Here is a 25140-nt window from a genome sequence, read left to right as displayed (position 1 = left end):
TGTGTACCTGCATTTCTATATGTGTAATAGATGTTTCATATCTTCCAATAGCATATTGGGGGTTAAAATATCTTCGGGTAAATATGATATTATATATAGCTGTGTGCAATGCCTGTTTGTGGGATTTTACTTTCATTTTCAATTTAATATTGAAGCAAGCTATTTCTTTAATGTTTTTGAAGTAAGAGTTTTATACGTTGTAACTTTATAGTTGCTTGTGATATCATTCCAGTGGATTATTTGTTAGGATTGGGCAATTTGTATCTGTGTGTATGTATGCGTTTGTGTGAGAGAGATTTTAAGGTTAGTGTAAATGTGTCTTGAAAAGTTTATGGATGTCAGGTCAATATGTGCTTTACAATGCTGGAAATGTCAATATTAAGGTTTCTGTGTCATTCAAGACAAGTGAATCCTCTGTAAATAAAGAAAACAAACAAAAAATCTCCATGCGTAGTCCTCTTTTTCTTTCTTTCCCTAAAAGGTAAGTCTATGCAACACTATTATGTACTAGATTTACAGCACAACATAAAAATCATACATAAACGCATAAGAACATTTTGGCATTCACTAACAAAATGTCAAAACAAGTGCTTATAATAATTATCTACCACTTACTGTAGTTTGCTGTTTTGTTACACAGTACAATACAAAGACATGCATCTATTTTAAATGTGTCCATCTTTTGGCATCCAGACAAATATTACGCACAGAGACTAACGGAGGGAGTGACTCTTATCAACAGGATGTCTGGCTGTGTCTCCAGAGCAGAACACAGTGCTCTGTCTACAGACATGCTGAGCACAGCAGAATGAGTGCGGTTCCGTGGCTCAGTAGCTGGCATACCTGCATAAGCCAGGCACCATTGATGGATTAGCATGTGCAGTCACGGGAATGCGGTGCCCTCCTGCAGCAGTGGGTATTTAAGGGCCCCCGCTGGCAGTGTCCCGCTTACGCCGGGCCGGTAGGACTGTGGGTGTATGTGCTCAGTATCATGGCTTCCTTTAAGAAGTCTCTGGAGGGGCTGAAGAACACAACACAGTCAGCCACTAAAGGCATCACTGACAGTGCAGGTACTAATGGTTACACACTGCTCATATGGGCTTGCATTTGTATATTTGGTCAAATATTTTTTAGTTTAGGAAGGAACAGCTGTCTGCCTTTTATTATTGTGCCATGGACTGATTTTAAAGAACTTTGTCCAGTAAAGCGTTTTAATTTATTTTAACATTAAATACACTTCATCATTTTATCTTATATTGGCTGAATTGTTTGATGTTTTTAAATTATTAATATTTTTATTTTGTATTTCAAAATAATATTTATTACATATTTTTATTTTTTTGGCTAGTTGATTTGGTTTTAATATGTTTTACATAGACAAAATAGATGTTGTCTATTTTTAAGATTTTATTTCTTTCAAAATTTACATCAAATTAAATCAAGTAAATGAGTAAATAATAATACTAATCAAGTAACTTGTATACATATTGTGAATTCAAAATGAATTATTCCATTAAAGTTAATTTTAAAGTACTATTACCAATTTATTAATGTTAAAACTGAAAGATGACTGAAGATGAGCCAAATATTTGATCACTGAAAACACTTTTTAATTAATTAATTTATTATTTATATATTTACACTTGTGCATTTTAAATGTAATAGTATTTATTGTATTGCAGTGTATTATTTATATATTTACACTTGTGCATTTTAAATGTAATAGTATTTATTGTATTGCAGTGTATTATTTATATATTTACACTTGTGCATTTTAAATGTAATAGTATTTATTGTATTGCAGTGTATTATTTATATATTTACACTTGTGCATTTTAAATGTAATAGTATTTATTGTATTGCAGTGTATTATTTATATATTTACACTTGTGCATTTTAGATGTAATATTTATTGTATTGCAGCGTACATGTAATAGTATTACAAGTTGTAATATATTTGTAAATATTAGGTGTGATGTTTATATGTATATAACTTGAGTTTTAAACTATACAGTGTGATAAATGGCAGAAACACTATCTTCACTTTGGCATTTAACTAATTTTACACTTGACAAAGCATATTTAAATAATTAAACTATATATACTATTTAATTAAATATTATTCATTTATTTATGTTTTTATTTATTTGAGTGAGTGAGTGAGTGTAGTCCATTTCACCATGCATTAACACAATTTTTTATTCTGCTTTTTAGAGACCTTAGTCAATGTGTGTGAAAAACAAGCAGTGTGTTTGATAATGTTATTTCAGTTCGGGCAGCGCAAGATGCCGTGCAGCAGGTGGCAGAGTCCTCCAAAGAAACCACCAGTGCAGGTGAGAGAGAGAGTCTGTTAAATACAGCTGTACAGAAATAAAGATGCACTTAAGTGTGGATGTGCATGATTTCACAACTTTTTAAAGTGTATATTAGTGTATGCATTTTAGTGTATGCATTGTCTTCATGTATTTAATCTAAATTGTTTGATTGCATTGTTTTTTGTTATCTCTATCAGTTTATTTGTATGTTGCACCATGAAGAATATGCAAATACATCCCTAAAGGAACTCTCTCTCTGTCTCTGTCTCTGTTTCTGTGTATGTGTATATATACAAACAGCTGCTGAGGAGGCATCCAGGCAAACACAGTCTGCTATAGGCACAGCTGCAGAGAAAGCATCAGACACCATTAAGGATTTTGGACACAAATTGAGTTCCAAATAAATGCTGCACTGCCCAAACAATCCGGCACTCCTTGTTATCAGAATAGATTCAACCTGAACCTTGTGAACTGAATCGTAAAAAAAAAAATGTACTAGCAACTTTGTAAATGTACCAGCTCGATTTCATCTGCACTTCCAATGCAGATTATTTCAGAAAGATTTAATTTCAGTTGAATTGTTGATCATCCTATATTCCAAAGTCTGTTCAAAGATGCTTGTGCTTTGAAAATACACGATACATTCCGTTCAGCTGCTGCAGTGTCTCTTTATGGCCATCCTACATGCTTTTCTATTCTAGTGAAATACGGTGTGAGGATATAGAGTATGCAAGAACACGTCCACTTTCTTAGTAAAAACCCCTTCTATTATTATTATCATTTTGCTCAGCTCCCACGTCACTGCTATGGCAACATAACACAGAGAGACCACAGTGACAGAACTTTCATTCAAAAGTGCCTTAGGGCAGATCCTGCTATTCAGTATTCCTGTGGATGTCAAGAGATGATGCTTTTGATTACGAACAATAACCCTTTAAATAACTTGCCACATGTTGGCTGCTACTCACCTACTTGTGCATCCTGTTTCAAATGTGTTCCACAGCTTAAAATCAGTCTTTATCAATCCAGTGTAGTTAAATTCAGAGGAACTGCAACAAAGAATTACAGTGGGCATCAAGTTCAATATATAGTTGAAATATAAAGAGTACTCAGAATGTAACAAGCATAGCTAACATTTTCATTATGGATGCATTAGTCCTATAGATTAACTCGCTGTACATTTCATGCATGGAAACCTTGCTGAGAATAAGCTGCTCTCACCCTTAAAATCAATGTGTCGAATAATTCCTGAAAGTTCAGGAGCAGATATGCTTGGTGTCAGGAACTTTGTCAAACCTGCCATAAGAGCAGCTGCTGAGCCCTTAATACCTTATTGCATGTGCTGTCTAAGGTGTTGAACAGACTTGGTATGATTTCAGGCAGCTGCAAGTATAATCTATATTTATGGCATGTAAAATTGAGAAAAATCCTCATATGATGCCAGAATGTGTGTTAAGCTATTAAATGGAAACAAATATCCCAAACTCTTTTTTTAAAAGCAAGACATCCCCAGTGAATAGGGTTAAAAAATAACTAATAGACCGATTACATTGAGAATTGCAAACATTTTTTATTACAAGTTTTCTGAAACTTATATATATATGTGTGTGTGTGTGTGTGTGTGTGTGTGTGTGTGTAAATAATATAATATGCAAATGAGACATTATATAATCAAATATGCACTCATTTGCATTTTAAGAACAAAAATCTGAACACTGGATGAAGCCAGTCTCAAAATTATTTTTTTCACTGTTGACATATGAAAGTCTTTACCACTCTTTATCTCTCTGTAAATCAGAAAATACTGTAAATCAGCCAGAAAAAAAAACATTTATATACATACATACACACACACACACACACACACACATATATATATATATATATATAAGCCCAAATCTCAAAATTGGCCGATGCATGAAAAAATGGCTGGTTGCTAGGCAACAAATATTCTGTGGGAGCGTGCGATTGGCAAAAGCCCTCGATTTTTATGGTGAGAACATAGGCGATAGAATACAGCTCTCCAAAACACACTCCATGGCATGGTGAGGTGCAATGGACCAGTGTGCGAGCACATGCATGAATCCAAAAAGCCATGTTATAGTTACCATTCAGCCTGCAATTCAATACAATTCAGAAAGAATATTAATTAGATGGTCTTTTACATAATTGCAGCAGTATATTGACCTACATCGTCCACCACTTTACACTAATTTTGTTCTCTCATGAAAAAAAAAAAGATGAAAATGTCAGATCATTCAACGTTCAACGAGCTTATTTGTCTCATGTGGAAAAAAAAATGATGAAAATGTGAATTCATTCTATAGGCTATATATTGATTCTGTTATATAAGAAAAACTAAACTGTATAAAAAATTTTTGTTCCAGAGCTCACAAAGACATTACTGGTGCACCCTTTTAGTATCTTGTCTGCCAAAGTAAATGTATTTCATCTGATGTTTTATTACATAAGAGCATTGTTTTTTGGGGGTTTTTTATTTTACTTTTTTAAAAAAATGTTTTTTTTGACACATGGATTTTAATCACCATCATTAGCTTCTGATTAAAAAGCTACAGATACTTTGTCATTTCATTACCACTCACTGCCAGGTTGAGTCTGGTTTCCAGGGAAACTAAAAATCAGAAGCTTTCAGTACTCTCAGCCACAGTGAAATCCATCCACTGAGATTCTTCTGGAAAACAAACCATCTACAGCCTGCCTCTATTCATTACCAGCACCTAAAAGAGGAGCTTGGAGTGTGAAGATATGCTTTGGCTGTGAAATCTTTGAAAACATGGATAGAGCGTTTGATCTGTCGTGCAACTGAGGTATGTGTCGTTGGGGTGTTTTTCAATTGTGGTCTCACTGTGTGCCGTCGTAGTTTTGTTTTTAGAGGGTACTTTTTTTTTTTTTAAACAAGTTTTGTGTCTGTCTGTGTGTGTGTGTGTGTGTGTGTGGATGAACTGAAGCAGACAGCTGCCATGATATAATTGGATCTCTGTTTTGGGGGATAAAAGAGGAATCAGTTTATTGGCAATCGATACTATTCTTCCTGTAAGTATTGTAAGACTGAAGTTTGTGTGTAATTTTATGTTATAATTATTTCAAGAACATAAATCATGATTGTTTTTCAGTGCCTGAGATCATTACAAAACAATCAGATTTGAAATTAATTAAAAGTGACTTTTTGTGTGTGTGCCATCATAAATGAATGTCAAGTGCTCATTTTTTCATTGCACCTGCATTAATGCACTAATGCATTTATGTGAATTTTTTTCCAGCAAAACCATCAGTGGCGTGAGACCGTGAAGCTCAGACGTTCTACTCCCCCTCTTCCAGATCAACACAAACCCATCTCTGAACCCATGGAGGGTCCTGTTCTGACAGAAAGTGAAGTTTGGAAAGTTGGCTCGGGGACCAGCACAAGTATAAACACCAATGACTATTCACCCCTTATGAACGACAACGTAACTGATGAAAACCCAGGGACTGCAGTCCAAAAGGAGATCTGTGGCAGCATCCAGGAGCAACCTGACCAAGAGGTTACATCAGATCAGATCAAGTCAGCAATTCCACATGAGCAGCGATTAGAAGAAGAATTATCTTCCACTCAAACAGCAGTCGAAAGCGATGAACCACCTGCGGCAGCATGCAAACAAGAGAGGAGTGTTAACCAAGCAGAGGAACCAGCAGATAAGATGTGCTTGGCATCTGGCCAACGAAACCTGGACCAGGAGATTACCATATTGGTGACCAACCATGATTGTACTTTAGAGGACGAGGAGGACGTGGAGTTTGGGGAGCAGAAGACTTCCAGCTGCCCTGCTGAACCCGAGACTGTCTCTTCGGGTAAAGGTGAAGGAGTGACTGAGGAAGAGAGTCTCGATGGTTCCATCGTTGTGGCGAATGTGATTGAAGTCAGTCAAGTCCAGAAGACCAGCGTCATAAGCCATGAATCAACTGAGCAGAATACCAACAATGAAGAACCAAGATTGCCTGGAGATCCAGGGGATAGTAGCAATGAGACAAACTCTGGAAGCAAAGGTTCAAGAACCCCACAGAAAACAGATGCACATAGCACAGGCATGGGAGTGAACATTTGCAGTCTGAAAGATCAGCCCACAAAGCCTGAAGATGTGGAGGTAAAACTGAAGAAAACCGAATCAACTGAGTCCAAGGATTCCGGACGGCCTTCGCAAGAAACACTCACCTTGACTCGGTCGCCTGGACGCACACAGACTGTGCAAACCCAGGTTAGCCTGGAGGTGATGTTCCAGTCAGTGGCCACCAGCCCCATGACTCCTCCAGAGGGCTCCGCAGCGTTCCTTTTTCCAAGCACCTTTGGAAAACTCGCCAACAAGTGTAGTACAGATGCGGCACAGACCAAACATGCCGAGATGCAGGTGAGCTCTCAGGTGGAATTCCGTTCCGTCGCCACTGCTCCTATGACCCCGATCATTCTGACCGCACCTGAGGTTTTTCCCGAGCCGGAACCACGGATCAGGGTGACACCAGAAGAAGTGCCAGAACCTGTGCAGGAGGTGAGCTGGGACGAAAAGGGAATGACTTGGGAGGTGTATGGTGCGGTGATGGAGGTGGCAGTGCTGGGCTCGGCCATCCAGAAGCACCTGGAGAAACAGGTAAAGAAGCAGAAGAAACAGCCTTTGGCCTTGCCCTCTCCTACAGATGCTCTGCCAGCAAACCCAACCGAAACATCTATGTCGATGCCTTCCAGTCCTCCCCCCACATCAGACCTTGGTGAAAGCAGCCTGGCCAAAGGACAAAGTGAGGAAAAGATGGTGCAGAGTGGCAGGCGTCGGCAGAATAATTTTCGCCAGTGGTTCAGGAACATCTGGCGGCCAAGTTGTTGTTCAAGACCATGTCAAGATGAGGAAAACTAAGGAAGGCATGGTGGTCCAAACCATTTTAATAGACAATCTTTCCAAATTTTGTGCACTTTGGATGTGCACAGGATTGGGTTTTGTTCGATGATACGCCCCTTTAAGACATTGAAAATGACTTGTATTGACACTGCGTCACAAGAAGCCCCTATATGGATAATCATCAATTTTGGTTTGGTTTGATACACTGCACACAAATACAGTCGTCTTGATTTCTCCTCGCTCTTGATTTTAAAATGGCTCCTATACCAGCTTTGTTGCTTTGAGTGTGTTTTTGCTTGCTTCTGTCGAGACCGTGCTACCCTGATGTTGTTGTGGTCAGTGAGGATCACTTTTAAAGTGCCCTTTTACAATATTTTACACTAATAATTTTACCTTTAATATTTATATATTTCAAATATGTATATATGAATTCATCTTGTATATTTAAGGAACGGTAGAATACATTTATAGAGTGCCAGTACCAAGTACTGTGTATTAGGCAAAAATGACCCTAGAAATTCTTGGTGTTTCAGGCAACAAGTAATAGATGATGTCTCTGATTTTTTCAACAGTAAAATGTTTGGTGTTCTTTGAGTTTCAGACTCTTCTTTTTCTATTGGCTTTTCTATAACCTCGTAAATATTCAATGGATTTGTCTTGTATTTTCAGTTCAGCTCAGCACACCCATAACAAGCCCACCTTCAAGCCTTACATTCCCTGTGATGTTTTGTGACTGTTGTGAGAACTGTAAAGTGAATAGTTTTGAAATTAAATCATGTCTACAAGGGAAAAGCAAACTTGATTTGTGACTCACTTTAATAATATGATCAATTTTATTAGAGAAAAATACCTAACTATTTTTTTTTTAATTCACAGAACATGCTATCGAATGATTGCACTTAGAACATATAACAATACACCATATATAGACAGTTTACGATATATATATACACCCTGGTCACCAATCTGGCATAGCAAGATATGAGTTTTTTTTATTTGATTTGATTTGATTTGACTCAGACTTAAACTAGCAGACTAGTGCCAGGTAATATTTGGCAGGATACACAAGCAGTTTTAGTTTAGTTTCTGTTGATGCAGCTTAGTTTTTTTGTTTAGAGACAGAAAATAATATTTTTTTAAGAGAGTTCGATTCTTCTGTATGACAAAACAATACAATCAAGGAACAGGTATTACATATTGGAGAATCCAAAAGTTCAGAATATGAAAAAAGAATGATGGAAAATAATAGAGAATAATGTAAGTAGGCCTACAATTTAACTTCAAATACTGTTTGAATTACTGCTTGTTTTTAGTGCACTGAGATTTTTTTTCTCTCTTACATTTCAAAGTGCATTGGTGATTTAAAGTGGGTTAACTTTAAAGTTAAAGTTTGTCCAAATGGAATATACTGTGAGTCTTTTCTCCTTTTTTGGCAGGATCACATATAAAAAATGGCAAATAGGTGGAGGTCAGAGACTGAATCTTAGAGATCAGTGGTGTCTATGGAAGGGTTTGCAAAAGTGAGACCGGGACTGTCTGCACTTCTCCTCTTTTCTCGCTGGGCAAGTGCAGCACCCAGAGGCTCAATGTATGGAGATTCACTCCTTTCATCCTCCTCCTCTTCCTCCTGAATTACCTACCGCACAACAAAACATAAGTACTCAAAACATACTCAGTTAAAGAACTTATGAAGTCTTTCTGCTGTTGTGTCCCCAGCATTTATAGAAAAATATGTTTTTTGCACAATAAGAGAAATTGGAAATATGCTTGAAATACTGTGGAATTCAAATGTCTGCCATCACATTGAAAATCTGTGACTGAGTTTAAAATTTAATTTAATTCTTTAATTTAATTTAATTTAGTTTTTCAATTTAAAAAACTTTTTTTTTTTTTAGTAAAATGGAATAAGAAATATTTTAGATCTGTCACTAATCAAATAAGCAAATTAGTGACAACGGGAATGCCTCAAATCATGCTGGAGAACATGATTATCAAGTTTTACACAAACTTGGAATGGAATTCATGCAGCTCGAGTGCTGCTGTTATTAAAGCAAAAAGGTGACACGACAAATGATAAGAAATCCTTCAATTCATGTTATTTTTTCAGTTCATTGTTTCACAAATTATGTTGACTTTCACTAGTGGTCTCAGACTTTTGCTCCCCACTGTATATTATCTTTATTTTAATAATACATTTACCATCATTGGCATAGTGTCTTTCTCTGTCATGGTCATATCAATGCTGTAGTCCAGGGAATCAAGGCTAAAACAGAACAAACACACAGCATACACACATATTCAGAATCTCACAAAGTTGCACTCTTCTGTATAAATACTTGAGGGGCATTATGGGGAAAAATGTTCCCAGTAGAGACATTTCGGACCAGTTATGTAGCTTGAAATAAAATCAAAAACATGCTTCATTTAGCATGTAGTACAGCTTAGTGTGATTCTGAGAAATATGGGGTCACCAACATCACAACATCATTTAACTAAAACTACTGCTACTGAAACTAATAATCTACCATTACCCACAGATCAGTGCAAACAGATGCTATCTGTCATGGATATGGCATACTGTATCTTAAATAGATTTTGTAGAAGCCATTTAAGTTCATTGGCAGAATGTGGGCTTCCATGTCAAGATAAACATGCTTTCAAATACTTCCATTGTAGGTCAGTGGCTTCCATCTTTTACAGTGAAGTCAGTTTTTGAATGTGCAATCTGATATCATCTTGTTTAGGTAATTTCAGAGCAAGTAAGATCAAATTTTACCTCTCACTGTCCAATGTAATTACATGAAATCACAAACCGCCTCCGGAAAAGACCAGACAATTACGATGCATTATGTAACTAATAGGACCGTTGATTTAGTGTTTGATAATTTAGTAGGATTAATAATAAGTGTCACATGCCCCTTGATCTATACACAACAAATCAAAAGTTTGAGGTCTTTTTTTTTAAAGAAATTAATATTTTTATTCAGCAAGAATATATTAATTTAATCAAAAGTGACAGTAAAAACATTATAATGCTACAAAAGGTTTTATTTGAATATAAAAGCTGTTCTTTTGTAGCACAAATGTTTTCAACACTGATGATAATAAGAACTATTTCTTGAGCACCAAATGCAGGAATGATTTCTGTAGGATCATGTGACTCTGAATTTTCAGCAGCCATTACTCCAGTCTTCAGTTTTGCTGTCACATGAACAAATTACATTTTATAAAAAATAAAAACGTTATTTTAAATCGTATTACTGTTTATGTTAAATAAGCATAAAACACTTCTTTCAAAAACTTCTTTCAAACCCCTTTTTTCAAAATCTTACTGACCCCAAACTGCCATTTTAATAAATTGATATCCTAGTAATTCAATACATTTGGTAATTTAGCACAGTTTTAAAATAGAATGACAGTGACGATATCAAATGAGACATGTTTGTTGGTGAGTCTATAAAATCTTCATTAATGGACTGAGCAGTACAACAGTATGAACATCTTTTCATAATTTCTTTTCAATAGTGTTTATAGTGTACAGTCATGATACCTCTCTCTGTCTGCGCTGGAGCCATCTTCATCAAAGCCTAGGTCTGTAGCCGTGTCAATATTCATATTCAGCACTGGGTTTGCTCTGTGGAATACATATCAGACAATCTCACACACCAGCCTGCTGCTGAATTCCTGTTCAAAATTATACAATGGGTCAACATTTTAGGCAGCCCATGATGTCTGTCTTACCCTTCTTTGGTGTATTTGTTGGTTCCAGGAACAACAGGGCCGGTCTTCTGATTCTTTATGACCACTGAGGCTGCTGAATTCATGGCTTTGGCTGCCTTTAGTTTCCTCTTGTAACTAAAGGTTAGAAAGAGACCAGCAGCGATAAGTTGCAAATCCGACACACATCAGACAGGATGAAGAAACTTGTGCATATGTGTGGGTGCACATCAAGAAGAGCTATTTTAAATCTGCTGAATCTGGTTAGCAAATTTATAATGTGTGTGACCCAGACTGAGGTTAGAGGGTCTTCCATAATGCCATTGTATTGGCTCCATGCCTGATGTTGGGAACAGGCCTGACAGGCAGGATCATGCAAGTTGACTTCATAGTATATACACCCTACATGACCTGCAATGCCTTCCCATCCAACTTCAGAGGCATGGTGGCTAATTCTAGACCTTTAAATATTACACATTATTTAAAAAGGGAAATACAAATGAATGGTATAATACAGAGACTGATAAGCTGTGCCAAGAGCACCATGCAAACCAAACAATATGGGTAATTCAGTAGTTCTTACTTTCTTCTGATGCACACGAGAGAGGTGGTTGTTACAACAAGAACGATCGCCAGTGCAGCCATCAAACCAATCATGATGAATACCTCTGCCTTCACTTCTGTAGACTCGGTAACAGTTGTTGACTGTTAAGGAAATTAAAAAAGAAATTTGAAAAAATGTCAAGCTTAATGTGTTGAACAACGACTTTAGTTTTTGTTTTGTTTTGTTTTGCTTTGTTTTTTGGTCACTCACAATGCCAGTAAATCCAAGCTGAGTTAGTTGGGCTCCATATTCCTTATAGACCTCCTCTGAATTCAGGATTGAGGTCACTGCATCATAGTTAAGAGCTGTGCCATTTGGGAACACAAAATAAGCCTCCAAAACGGTTGTCTCTTCAGATCTGCAAATGACATAATTTTTGTATGATTTATATGCTATTATAGCATTTATTTATATATTTAATTAGCATTTTTATATATTAAGTTTTCATTTTACTTTTAGTAATTTTGTTATGTGCTTCTGTCTTTTCTATTAGTTTCTTTTTAAAATTTTTAATTTAGCTTTAATTAATTTCAATCTTCAGCTAATTAATAATAATTAATCTTCAGCTTATTTTATTTCAGTTAGTTGCCAAGGCAACATTCCTGATTTTCATTTTTAAAGTCATTTTTAAGGTTTTCATCTAATATTTATGTACTTATTCCTAATCTGGTTGTCAAATAAATCTGGCATTGTATATTACAAAGCATTTTTTTCCCTCTTTTGTAAGTCGCTTTGGATAAAAGCATCTGATATATGCATAAACACAATGCAAATTTAAATGTATTTTAAATAATGTATTAAATTTTTTTATATAGTTTTAGTTAACAATAACAACACTGAATATTTTTTTAAATGTCTCCTTTTATATTCCACAGAGGAAATAAAGTTATACAGGTTTGGGGGAGTAAATTCGGACAATTTTGGGGTCCCTTGAGCAGTAATAGAAATATAGTGTAAATACACTGTAAAAACCGATATAATCAGTGTCAGTGAGTCATGGCAGCTTATGTTTTTACATAAACTCATCAAAATAATTTTTTATTTAAGTTTTTATAAGTTACATGAAATTCAACTTGATTTTTTAAGAGTCAGTTTAATATCATTTAAGTTAAAATGACTTATACGTCTAAGCTGATTAAACTTAAAAACTTAAGTTCAGTTGCTGACTTTTGAATTGAAATAGATGGAATTTCTTTACAGTGTAGATAAAGTTTTGCTGGTCTCTTGCAGCTTAAATCCAGAATTTTCTGTAATTATGCCATATAAAGGGAATGTTTGCTTAATAACAGTAGTACTGACAAGACAGGAAATCTACAGGGAATTTTGAGTCTCTTTGGGAGAGAAAATACAAACGGACTTGGATTTAGTCTATGATGCATATGCCACCTGCTGGATTATACATATTATAACAGGGGGGAAAAAATCCAGATATTTCAGGTTTACATGAGTTTGGTGAGATTCAGTTTAGTTTTCTGTATGTGTATGTATATGTATACGTGGGGACGTGGGTGATTGAAGCTTACCGGGTAACTGTCTCACTAAACACATTGAAGAATTCAACTGTTGCTTTTGTAGCACTTATCAGAATCCTGTAAAAAAAATATCAAACACATTTACTCCTTTTGACCTGAATTTTAAAAAAGCATCAAATAAATAATAATAATGAATCATACTCCAAGTGTCCTTTAAAATAACACTTCTTCACAAATCAATAGATTCAAATCAATCTTAAACAGCATCTCTTACGCTCTGATGTGAGGCAAATTCTCATTGACTTCAGACACAGATGCACTAAATCTGAGACTGACTCTGTAGGAGCTGTCAACTGTGAGAAGCTGCAAAACAACGCAATTAGAAAATGACCAAAATAAACAAGACAGAATGAATGAATAATAAATTGTAGGGGTGAGAATGTCTTACCTCAACCACAGAGGTGGAACTGAGATCATCAGGGTTAAACGCCTTCACCTGCACTATGAACTTTCCTCTTTTATTATTATCCATTGCCTTCTGGGACCTGGACATTATGAAGAGACATTTGCTTGTTTACCTCCAGTTTAGTTCATTTTGACTGTTGCCAATTGAGTAGTTTCTATTTCTTCTGATTTGTGAGTTACAAACAGGTTAGGAATTTTAATTTCTCACCTTATATGTGCACTGAACCTTCCATCAGCATCTTCCTGATCAGCAGAGTCAGCGTAGAGAAACAAACTCTCTGAGGAACTCCCTTCACTGCCGACAAAGTCCACCTTGGTAACTTCAAATTTGGTTTTCTTGTTCTCTCCTGTGTCTCTGTCTGTGGCCTTAAAATGGTAAGAGGAAACAAACCCGGGAAAATACTTTATCGAGATTCAAAGACATTATATTGTAACATAAAAAAGTCCTCAAATGACCTCAAATTGTCAATAAGTAAACTATCACACTTACATAAACTCTGCCGACAGATGAGCCCACCTCAACTTTCTCAATGACTACAACTAGAGAAACAGAAATATGTTAAAACTTTTTGCATAAACAATATACATTTGCTTATATGACAATCATTTCTTAGTTTTTTTTTGTTTTTTAAATATAATTTTTGTTTACCATAGAAGTCCTGCAAGACGACAAATTCTGGGGCGTTGTCATTGATATCCACAATATTAATAGTGACAACTCCTACAAGCAAGCGAACAATATTTTATTAATATTCAGTGCACTCAATAAAGACCAAAATGATTAAAGGTACTGGTTAATGTGAGTGAGGAAATGGGAAAATACAAAACAAATCTCAATGAGATACATTAAAGTTAAAGGAATTGTGCACCTAAAAATAACAATTCATCCTCATGTCCTGTGTTTTTCTTCATTTTTTAAGTGTTCAATTCAAATGTGAAATCACTTATACCTAATGCTTGTCACATAAATGATTGTGTTTGACTATATGTGTCCAGAAATGTAAAATTGTAATTGGAAAGGACCGTCCCATTTTTTTTTATAAAAAAAAAAGAAACACCTGTTGTGCTCCATTCACGAAAGAAAATTATATGAATTGGAACATTTTTGGGATGAGCTATGCCTTTAACAACAGAACATACAATGAAAGAAATGAAGAAAGCACTTTTTAATGGACCATATGAAGCAATAGAACGCACCTTCAGTACTGTCACTCCTCTTCTCAGTTAAAACATCCACCACCTTGGCATTCAAGAACACTTTATCACATTTCTCGTAGTCAATAACATAGATGGTATTAGTTATTACTTCACCGTTAAGCTCAACTTTGAACCACTCTTCGGGACATGGACCTCTGCTGCCATTGCACTGGCATTCAGTAGAATCAAGCTCATATTCTAGAAAGTGTTCAGTGTCCACATCTTTGCCTTTGATTGTGCCCAGAGGCATTGACAAGGTGCTGTTCTCTTTTACATTCAGGACCATGTCGGATGGGAATTCAGGCGGAGTGTCGTTCACATCAACCACTATTACTTTGACTGTAGTCTTAACCTTTTGCTGACCCAAGTCTGAGGCCTCTACCATTAGATCGTATGGAAATTCAACAAATTCAACTTGATTTTTTAAGAGTCAGTTTAATATCATTTAAGTTAAAATGACTTATACGATTAAACTTATTAAACTTAAAAACTTAAGTTCAGTTGCTGACTTTTGAATTGAAATAGATGGAATTTCTTTACAGTGTAGATAAAGTTTTGCTGGTCTCTTGCAGCTTAAATCCAGAATTTTCTGTAATTATGCCATATAAAGGGAATGTTTGCTTAATAACAGTAGTACTGACAAGACAGGAAATCTACAGGGAATTTTGAGTCTCTTTGGGAGAGAAAATACAAACGGACTTGGATTTAGTCTATGATGCATATGCCACCTGCTGGATTATACATATTATAACAGGGGGGAAAAAATCCAGATATTTCAGGTTTACATGAGTTTGGTGAGATTCAGTTTAGTTTTCTGTATGTGTATGTATATGTATACGTGGGGACGTGGGTGATTGAAGCTTACCGGGTAACTGTCTCACTAAACACATTGAAGAATTCAACTGTTGCTTTTGTAGCACTTATCAGAATCCTGTAAAAAAAATATCAAACACATTTACTCCTTTTGACCTGAATTTTAAAAAAGCATCAAATAAATAATAATAATGAATCATACTCCAAGTGTCCTTTAAAATAACACTTCTTCACAAATCAATAGATTCAAATCAATCTTAAACAGCATCTCTTACGCTCTGATGTGAGGCAAATTCTCATTGACTTCAGACACAGATGCACTAAATCTGAGACTGACTCTGTAGGAGCTGTCAACTGTGAGAAGCTGCAAAACAACGCAATTAGAAAATGACCAAAATAAACAAGACAGAATGAATGAATAATAAATTGTAGGGGTGAGAATGTCTTACCTCAACCACAGAGGTGGAACTGAGATCATCAGGGTTAAACGCCTTCACCTGCACTATGAACTTTCCTCTTTTATTATTATCCATTGCCTTCTGGGACCTGGACATTATGAAGAGACATTTGCTTGTTTACCTCCAGTTTAGTTCATTTTGACTGTTGCCAATTGAGTAGTTTCTATTTCTTCTGATTTGTGAGTTACAAACAGGTTAGGAATTTTAATTTCTCACCTTATATGTGCACTGAACCTTCCATCAGCATCTTCCTGATCAGCAGAGTCAGCGTAGAGAAACAAACTCTCTGAGGAACTCCCTTCACTGCCGACAAAGTCCACCTTGGTAACTTCAAATTTGGTTTTCTTGTTCTCTCCTGTGTCTCTGTCTGTGGCCTTAAAATGGTAAGAGGAAACAAACCCGGGAAAATACTTTATGGAGATTCAAAGACATTATATTGTAACATAAAAAAGTACTCAAATGACCTCAAATTGTCAATAAGTAAACTATCACACTTACATAAACTCTGCCGACAGATGAGCCCACCTCAACTTTCTCAATGACTACAACTAGAGAAACAGAAATATGTTAAAACTTTTTGCATAAACAATATACATTTGCTTATATGACAATCATTTCTTAGTTTTTTTTTGTTTTTTAAATATAATTTTTGTTTACCATAGAAGTCCTGCAAGACGACAAATTCTGGGGCGTTGTCATTGATATCCACAATATTAATAGTGACAACTCCTACAAGCAAGCGAACAATATTTTATTAATATTCAGTGCACTCAATAAAGACCAAAATGATTAAAGGTACTGGTTAATGTGAGTGAGGAAATGGGAAAATACAAAACAAATCTCAATGAGATACATTAAAGTTAAAGGAATTGTGCACCTAAAAATAACAATTCATCCTCATGTCCTGTGTTTTTCTTCATTTTTTAAGTGTTCAATTCAAATGTGAAATCACTTATACCTAATGCTTGTCACATAAATGATTGTGTTTGACTATATGTGTCCAGAAATGTAAAATTGTAATTGGAAAGGACCGTCCCATTTTTTTTTATAAAAAAAAAAGAAACACCTGTTGTGCTCCATTCACGAAAGAAAATTATATGAATTGGAACATTTTTGGGATGAGCTATGCCTTTAACAACAGAACATACAATGAAAGAAATGAAGAAAGCACTTTTTAATGGACCATATGAAGCAATAGAACGCACCTTCAGTACTGTCACTCCTCTTCTCAGTTAAAACATCCACCACCTTGGCATTCAAGAACACTTTATCACATTTCTCGTAGTCAATAACATAGATGGTATTAGTTATTACTTCACCGTTAAGCTCAACTTTGAACCACTCTTCGGGACATGGACCTCTGCTGCCATTGCACTGGCATTCAGTAGAATCAAGCTCATATTCTAGAAAGTGTTCAGTGTCCACATCTTTGCCTTTGATTGTGCCCAGAGGCATTGACAAGGTGCTGTTCTCTTTTACATTCAGGACCATGTCGGATGGGAATTCAGGCGGAGTGTCGTTCACATCAACCACTATTACTTTGACTGTAGTCTTAACCTTTTGCTGACCCAAGTCTGAGGCCTCTACCATTAGATCGTATGTCTTCCGTTCACTTTCGTAGTCCAGCTCAACAGCAGGATCAACAGTGATGTTTCCCCTGTAACCTCCACTGATGGCCTCAGAAAATAATATGAAACTTCCAAAACTGCCATCAGTAATGCTAAAGAAGATACGGTTATTGAAGTCTGATTGGTCGGCATCGTGAGCCCGCAAAGAGCCAACCCATATGCCTATAGAGGGGGGACAAAAAGTTGTCAGTTTTTGCAAAATGTTCATATTTAAAAAAAAATAATTATACAGTTCTGGAAATGTACTAAACAATTACTTAAAATCATACTGAAATTTGTTCAGAAAAAGCACAAGTTACTTGCCCCTTTCACTTTCCTTTACTTTAAATTCGTAGGGAGCAGGATCAAGGTACCTTGGAGAATTGTCATTTTCATCCTGGGAAAAATAGAAAGAAAAAATTAGTTACTTAAGTTAATGAATTATACTTAAATATATGTCTAAATCGATTTAAATAAATATATGCACATTTATATACATTTAAATGTATACATATAATTGCGAAGACATCAATAAGTGGTCTTAAAATTAATCTGTAGCTATAAAAATGCTGCATCTCACCCCAATGTTGATGGTCACTTTGGCTGTGGAGGACAGGGATGGTGTGCCCATATCTGAAGCGATCACCACCAACTCAATCACACCATCTGGGGCAAGGTCAATAGCCTCACGGTCCAATAGACCACTGTTTTTAAGCAAACCAGTGTCTTTGTCTATGGTAAAGTTACTACTGAACGGGCTGTCGTCAATGTGATACTGGATTTTGCTGTTTGGTGTACCTGGGTCGTCTCCGTCTCTAGCCTATCAAAGATAAATAATTAGAGACATAGATACTTCCGTTACATTTATTTACTTGGCAAAGCAACTCACAGTGAACTTAAGGTATACAGTTTTTTCTGTGTTCCCTGAAAATCAAGTCCACGACCTAGGTGTTGCCAGCACCATGCTCTACTACTTACATGAGTAAGAGTGGCATGCAAAGCATTCACACAATCTCTCTTCATCATTTCAGATGTCTATGGTGCTTTCTCAATCACTATTACATCCATAAAGTTACCTGGATTGTAAGCTCTAACATTTGGTTCTCTTGTACATAGGCCTCATAAACTTCTCTGTTCATTTCTGGTGTCTGATCATTAATATCCAGAATGTTGATCATCACAACAGTGGTACCAATCTTGCCATCTGAATCTATGGCCTGCAGGGTGGGTGAGTAGGAATTGGTGCCTTCTCTGTCAAGAAGCTGTCCGTTTTTTACGAAGATAGTTCCAGATTCTGGAAGAACATCGAAAAACTCCCGCCTGATGTTAATTTTGGGGGGGTGGGGGGATGGAGAGAAAATTACATCTTAGGTCTTTTTATGGCAAACTTGCAATGACTAACTAACTGAGTAATTTTGTCCTAACCAAATGATAGCAGACTGAATATTCAACATACATGTTTTCGGGCATCAATTTGTAAGTGAGTTTGCCTTCATCCAAGGCATCTTCATCTGTTGCCTGTCAAACCAGAACATTAGTGAGTGTCAGATCAATCAATCTTAGTCAAGTCACCTTTATTTATATAGTGCTTTTAACAATACAGATTGTGTCTGTATTGTTTAGTCACCACGAAAAGGAAAAGTGAGCAAATAGAAGATATTTTGCTTACAGTAATGATGCCCACAACAGTTCCATCATCACAGTGTTCATCAACAGAAAACTCATAAGCATCCTCCTCAAACTCAGGAAAGTTGTCATTTACATCATTGATGTTAATGATGACAGAGGCCGTAGAGGTGAAGTCTGCACTAGCATCTTCAGCAATAATCTGGTGAGATATAACAAAGTATTAAAAATGCTTTTGATTATAATTTTGTCTACTGCAAAAAGGTTTCAAACAAGTTTTCTAGATAGATAGATAGATAGATAGATAGATAGGATAATTTTGGCATTGTCCAAACTACTGGACCGGTTAACGTGTGTAAATCTCCAGAGACACACCCAAATATACAAACCTGAACAGACATTACTGTATTCTTCTCATAATCAACAGCAGATGGATCTTTTATTATCACTTGTACAAAACTTTCTCCCACCCCAGTGCTGGGACTGACAGCGAACGCATCCTTATCAGGTCCCTCAAGACGGAGATTGAACCTGCTGTTTTGCCCCTGGATCATAAATAAGTTAATCATCAACACATGGGGGAAAAAAACTTAATCATCATAAAAAAATCTCCTCAGAAGAAACCATGCAAATATTGTAACTACAGACCTGGTCTGGATCTCTGACTCTAATATTTAGTTCATTTACTGACAGTCCTGCAGATGAATGCTCATCAACTTGGCCTATGAAGCTGTTTTTCTGTGTGCAGCTTTCAGTTTCACCTTCACACTCATAAAATTCAGGGCCATTGTCATTCAAATCTCCAATAGAAATCTGTAGTTCTACTACTGTGCTTGCAATAATTCCATCCACATTAAGATTTGTTTCACTTGCCTGAAGTACAGGAAGAAAAAATCAGGGGGAAAAAATCAAGTAACATTCATAAAATTCATAGATTATGATAGTTACTACATAAGTTAAAAGTACACAGTGACATTGGTTTGCCGCCAAATATCATTGCCGTTAAATTGTAATCAATCTGATATCATAATAACAGGATACAATTAAATTCAGTAAACTCACCTTTATTTGCAAAATTACAACAGCATCTATATCCAGTAATTTTTCACGGTCAAATACAGTTTTGATAGATATTTGACCAGTCACGTCATCGATTTGGAACAGGTCTGGTGCATTAGTACCTGTGCAACAGGACAAAAAGGCATAAGTGGCCTAGAAAAAGTAGTTTTATTCTACATAAGAGTGGTCTCTTCTCATGGTGGCTGCCACATTAAGATCACATGACCAGCCGAATATTACTTACTATATCCTAAACATTGGTGACAAAGTGAATTGATTATGACTTTTGAGATTTTAGAGACTATGTTTACAATTGTAAACATTACAAAGAGTAATGTTAAAATAAAATTTCCAATTGACTGACTTTCAATACTGTAGAGGATCTGGTCATTGACCCCAGTGTCTGGATCTCTGGCTCTCACAGTAAAGATTGACGTATCCTGAGATGGAGCGTACAGAGAGAGATTCAAAGGTGAGAGGTCATTATATATATATTTTTATATATTATATATATTTTACATTTGACACCAAGCGATGCCCAAACAGTATACCACAGTACCAAAACTGTTTAGTTTACAAAGTTACACTATATCCTTAAAAAGAAATACTGAAATGTATTAATATTACAATAAACTAAAATATATATAAAAAGCTAAAATATAAAATATTTGTATCATTTAGCATTGGTTTTTGCATTGTGACTCGCCAGGAGAAAAGTAGGGCAATTCAAAATTAATTTAAAAAAAGAAAAGAAAAATGCACCACTCACCACAGCTGAATTCTCGTCAATAGCAGCAAGGTTTGGTAAATTCAGAAACTGTGGGTCGAGATTTGGCATATCCTTAACCGTAATGAATGCAAATGTTGATGAGGATTGAACCACGTTTTCTTGATCATTCAGTGGCCCACCACCATCCTGGCGAAACCAATGAACACTTAGAAAATTACACAGTAAATGGGTTGTTTGTAGATTTTTAGATTTCTTTTTGCTTTTTTTTTTTTTTTTTTAAGTAATGAAATACTGCAATGTTTTTATGCATATATTTTTAATTGTACATCCCATTCCACACAGATATTTTCCCTCATTCAAAAAGCAGCCCATTGCTTATCTGAATATGATTACTTCATAAATAAATACTCACAGATGCAATCACTTGTATCTGATAGAAAGGACTTTTGTCAGTGAAGCTCAAAGTTCCCTCCAGGACAACAATTCCAGAAGTCTCAGATATTGAAAATAGGCTAGTCCCTTCATTTGGTGCCACCTAAGACAAACGTACTGTATTATGAATACAATTAAAGTGAGATGTCAATGTGAAAATGTAATTTATGACATGAAGGGAACATACATGATCAATTTTGTAAGTCACAATAGAAGCCATGCCAGAATCCCTATCAATGGCGTTTGCTGTGAACAGTGTACTGCCAACAGGTTCATTCTGTAGGAGGGAATAAGAAATAAATAAATGTGAAGAAACAACTCAAACTATCCTGAAAAAATAAACAAACACACACACACACTGTCACTTCTTGAAGCGTTCTCTGTGCTAAACCGCTCAGACTGAGAGTATAAAGTTAAATGGGAGCAGATTACAGACAGAATTAACCAAGCTCACATTCACACAGGATCATTGCATTCATCACAGCTTGTAGATCTTAACGCCTCTTAAATGATTAGTTCACCCAAAATAACCCATTTACTCATATTATTCATGTTGTCCTAAAGCCATTTGTTCCTTTCTTCCGTAAGACGTAGAATTTTGTACAACAACGCACTTGTTACTTTTTTTTAATGCAATTACAGTGAATGGAAATCGAAACTTTCAATCTTCAAAAGGGACACAATAGCACCCATAAAAAGTATGACTTGTGCGTTATAGTCCAAGTCTGTATTCTGCCATGCCATACGATAGCTTTGTGTGAAAAAAAGAAGAAAAAAACAACTAGATTTAAGTTCTACATTCAAAGGAAGTTTCTTTCTTTTTTTATTTTTAAACCTCTGCAATCAGATCATTGAGTCAGTTAACCTGACTGGAGAACAGGATTTATGACTGAATCATGGATCAACCAGATCCAGTTCACAAAATAATGACTCATTTACATAGCAGACAGATAGGCTACAGTTCTCAAGTTCAACACACTGACTCAATGATCATTAAACAGACTCGCTGCTTTATTTTTTTATTTTTTTATTATTTTTATTATTTATTTTTTTGGCGACTCGCTGTTTTGCTTTTTTTCCCCTGTCGCATGAGCGCCGCGTTTTTAAAACAGTACCTTATTCAGCCAATAGGTGGGCTATTGTCAATCAGAAGGTTTCAGCTGATTAGGCCTAATAATAAAACTGTTTGGTGAAATAGAGATCCTATGTCTAACGTCTATGCTAACAACTATGCAGAGTTTACAGTGTGACCTTGTAAAGTTAGTCTATATTTCTGGGGAAATCAAATAAATACAATGCCATATATAGCCTATTTTGTCATTCATGTGCCATTTTTACTTCTTTAAAAAAAACTGAGCCTTAGCAAAAGCCCTGTTCTGAAAGACAGGAGGTGAGTAAACAACACAATTATTGGGTTTAGGTGAATTATTCCTTTAGTGTAACAACTGTAAGGTGTTGAGCAGTTACAGAATCCATATTTACATCCTTAATGATAACAGGCTCACTCACCTCTGGAACCTCTTCACTGTAGGGCAGATTTTGGAATACTGGAGCATTATCATTAGCATCTAAAACAGCAATATAAACGGTTTTTGTCACCTACAATGACAGAAAGACATGTTAGGACTCAGGAGAGTTAATTTTCTGAGCATGGTAATACATCCAGTAGATCCAACTTACATCCGCATGAACGCCATCATTCACCACAACCTCTATGTTTAAGAGGTCTTTTGTCTGAAAAAATAAAACACATAAACATACACAAAGTTAACCGACTATCTATTATGTAGAGTAACTGTAATACAAATTGTTGTGGAAATGATTTAAAATTCATAATTTCCAACTGTTGTTCCTTCTTCTCAATTCAAGAATAGAAGGCAGACTTTTAAAATCCCAACAAAATACCTCTCTGTCCAGCATACTCTTCATTGTGACTTCACCAGTCTCCCTGTTGACTTCAAAATGACTAGAGTATGTCCCAGTGATACCATATGTTAGAGGGTCACCATCTGGATCAGATGCTTCGATTTGAAACGCAAATTCACCTGCCGGGGAAATGCATAATTAGGAAAATTCATGCATATCATAAATGCAATATGGGATTGAGCATATAGTTGAGACTGAAATTTGGGCTGATGTACAGACCTACTGGACGATCTTCTCTCACATCTACTACAGCCATGTTAATCGCAGGGACAGAATTACAGTACGCTGCAGAAAACACAAACATGAACCAGCATGTGAGTCAAAAGAAAGCAATTCTAAGACAAAACTCTTATTTAAAACTAAATACATTTGTGAATTCTCCTCTGTAAATGACAGTAAAGCTTAATTCCATTGGCTGCTGTCCACTTAAGACTGTACCATTATTGGATTTGGACTTTGAGCTAGTACAGTGTAACAAGCCACAACTTTTGATCGATGATATGGACACTGACTAATTCTCAGATACTCACAAGAAGCTAAAAAAGCAAAAAGGAGAAGTAAAGGTTTCCCCATCTTCCCCATGTTTGTCTGTAAAGCTGAAATATCAAAGAAACAGAACACAAAATCACCATTACATGCAGAACATTTCCACCTCCAAAATTAGGTGATAAAACACTGATAACTTTACTATAATGGTTTATTTTTTTCAAATGTTATGAAACACACATGGACACAAATCTAGAAAAGAAAGATCAATCCAATGCTGCAATTTGGAACAATAATTAATAGTATCAAATCAATCTGCCTTATTTTTTTTTCAAGCCCTGGAATGGTTGAATGTCATCAATGTCTACAATCAAAATTTACAAACCTATCATTCACAAAAGAATAATCTCCAAAAAGTAAAGATTAATCTGGGTATAGGCTCTTGATCTACATGCAGTCACTAAGTCGAACATGATATAAGGCTGATGAAGACTTACCGTGCCCAGTCTGCTCTTTGTACTATTCCAACAAGTGGCGTTCTTCAAATGAGGGAACAATATATAATATATGAGACCTTTGGCTAGTGCATCACTGGCTATTACTGTCCTTTAGTTGTAAACGTTAATCTTTAACGTTGCAGCGGAGAAAAGACTGCATGCTCAATACAGTCTTCTCACCCTGTAGGTAGACGACAAAGCTGCTTAGTGGCACCACAAAATCAGATCCTAAAACAGTGTTCAGAGAATGGTTTAGCAGAACAACAAGTGTGGGTAGGCAAACAAATGTCACAACAGATTATGTCCAGAATAATCCGGCCAATTCACAAATTCATTCAGCAACTCCTGAGCAAACTCAAAAGACACAAGATTAATGGAGACTGGAATAGAGAACACAGAAATAACATGGATAGAACTAGGGTTAAAGATATGTTTATTTTTCCTAATTATAAAATGAAAAATGGAAAAAAAAGAAAAGAAAAGATTTATTATACCTGATTAGATGAGATCATAAAAGCTAAGAAACCACTTGACAAAGGCATGGAGTTTAGAAGGCATTTACAACCATGTGTCTTTGGATCCAGTTTTTATTTTCTGGCTATTTCTTGGCATATCCCCAGTGAGCTGGACATAATGTGGTCTGAGAGATTCCTGGAGCAAATGAGCTCATTCGATATTCAAGAACCTACCTACCCTCTGCCCAGCTCTAATGAGCCCGCTTCCCTCATGGGCCTTCATAATTAACGAGAGATGGACAAAAGATTACTCTCCCCTGCGGAGAATCTTTACTGCTACCAAACAAAAACAATGGAGGAACTTTCTCCCGAGACTGACAGAAGAGCTTGTGTTTGTT

The 25140-nt window shown here is 35.9% G+C and overlaps 3 protein-coding genes across 5 annotated transcripts in view; 2 read left to right on the top strand and 1 right to left on the bottom strand.

Annotated features, from left to right (window-relative positions):
* The window catches only part of LOC107750355 (beta-synuclein-like), a 15702-nt gene extending 15259 nt beyond the window's left edge, over positions 1-443 (top strand). The window contains exon 7 of the transcript XR_001641133.1: positions 304-443. The gene's annotated coding sequence lies outside the window, so the exon portion shown is untranslated. The remainder of the gene's footprint in view (positions 1-303) is intronic.
* Positions 444-5094: 4651 nt separating this feature from the next.
* LOC107750354 (G protein-regulated inducer of neurite outgrowth 1-like) lies at positions 5095-7580 on the top strand. The gene is made up of 2 exons (XM_016565706.1): positions 5095-5143; positions 5597-7580. Exon 2 carries the CDS (start codon positions 5681-5683, stop codon positions 7214-7216), a length of 1536 nt encoding a protein of 511 aa, XP_016421192.1. The 5' UTR covers positions 5095-5143; positions 5597-5680; the 3' UTR covers positions 7217-7580.
* A 749-nt stretch (positions 7581-8329) lies between these two features.
* Positions 8330-24520, bottom strand: cdhr2 (cadherin related family member 2). Of its 3 annotated transcripts, XM_016565703.1 has the most exons (32): positions 24288-24515; positions 23835-23900; positions 23524-23589; positions 23284-23423; positions 23059-23112; positions 22888-22977; positions 21566-21655; positions 21359-21481; positions 20986-21132; positions 20581-20656; positions 20220-20338; positions 19806-20030; positions 19547-19702; positions 19201-19359; positions 18988-19049; positions 18608-18851; positions 18112-18351; positions 17856-17928; positions 17512-17714; positions 14654-15035; positions 14106-14177; positions 13947-13996; positions 13665-13822; positions 13440-13536; positions 13266-13354; positions 13043-13108; positions 11730-11877; positions 11499-11620; positions 10940-11053; positions 10749-10832; positions 9398-9461; positions 8330-8834 (listed from the first exon to the last, which is right to left on the bottom strand). In XM_016565703.1, the coding sequence occupies exons 2-32, from the start codon at positions 23884-23886 to the stop codon at positions 8682-8684; spliced, it is 3918 nt and encodes a 1305-aa protein (XP_016421189.1). In that variant the 5' UTR covers positions 23887-23900; positions 24288-24515; the 3' UTR covers positions 8330-8681. The 3 variants fall into 3 exon arrangements, with proteins under 3 accessions (XP_016421189.1, XP_016421190.1, XP_016421191.1); XM_016565704.1 differs by lacking the exons at positions 13043-13108; positions 13266-13354; positions 13440-13536; ... (2 more) ...; positions 14106-14177; positions 14654-15035 and adding exons at positions 15519-15584; positions 15742-15830; positions 15916-16012; ... (1 more) ...; positions 16423-16472; positions 16582-16653 and having other exon boundaries at positions 17130-17714; XM_016565705.1 differs by lacking the exon at positions 9398-9461 and having other exon boundaries at positions 8797-8834; positions 24288-24520.
* Positions 24521-25140: the final 620 nt, after the last annotated feature.

This window comes from Sinocyclocheilus rhinocerous, unplaced genomic scaffold, assembly GCF_001515625.1.
Source record: "Sinocyclocheilus rhinocerous isolate Xijiao unplaced genomic scaffold, SAMN03320098_v1.1 scaffold1053, whole genome shotgun sequence".
NCBI lineage: Eukaryota > Metazoa > Chordata > Actinopteri > Cypriniformes > Cyprinidae > Sinocyclocheilus > Sinocyclocheilus rhinocerous.
Note: the sequence above shows the minus strand (reverse complement) of the source record. Positions and strands in the feature narration are given on the sequence as shown.

Coding starts and splice junctions, on each gene's coding strand:
- LOC107750354 (XM_016565706.1), top strand. CDS start 5,681: ATGGAGGGTCCTGTTCTGACAGAAAGTGAAGTTTGGAAAGTTGGCTCG.
- cdhr2 (XM_016565704.1), bottom strand. CDS start 23,886: ATGGGGAAGATGGGGAAACCTTTACTTCTCCTTTTTGCTTTTTTAGCT. Junction 21,133..21,358: donor AGATACAAGTGATTGCATCT/GTGAGTATTTAT, acceptor TGGTTTCGCCAG/GATGGTGGTGGGCCACTGAA. Junction 9,462..10,748: donor TCCAGCGCAGACAGAGAGAG/GTATCATGACTG, acceptor GTTCTGTTTTAG/CCTTGATTCCCTGGACTACA.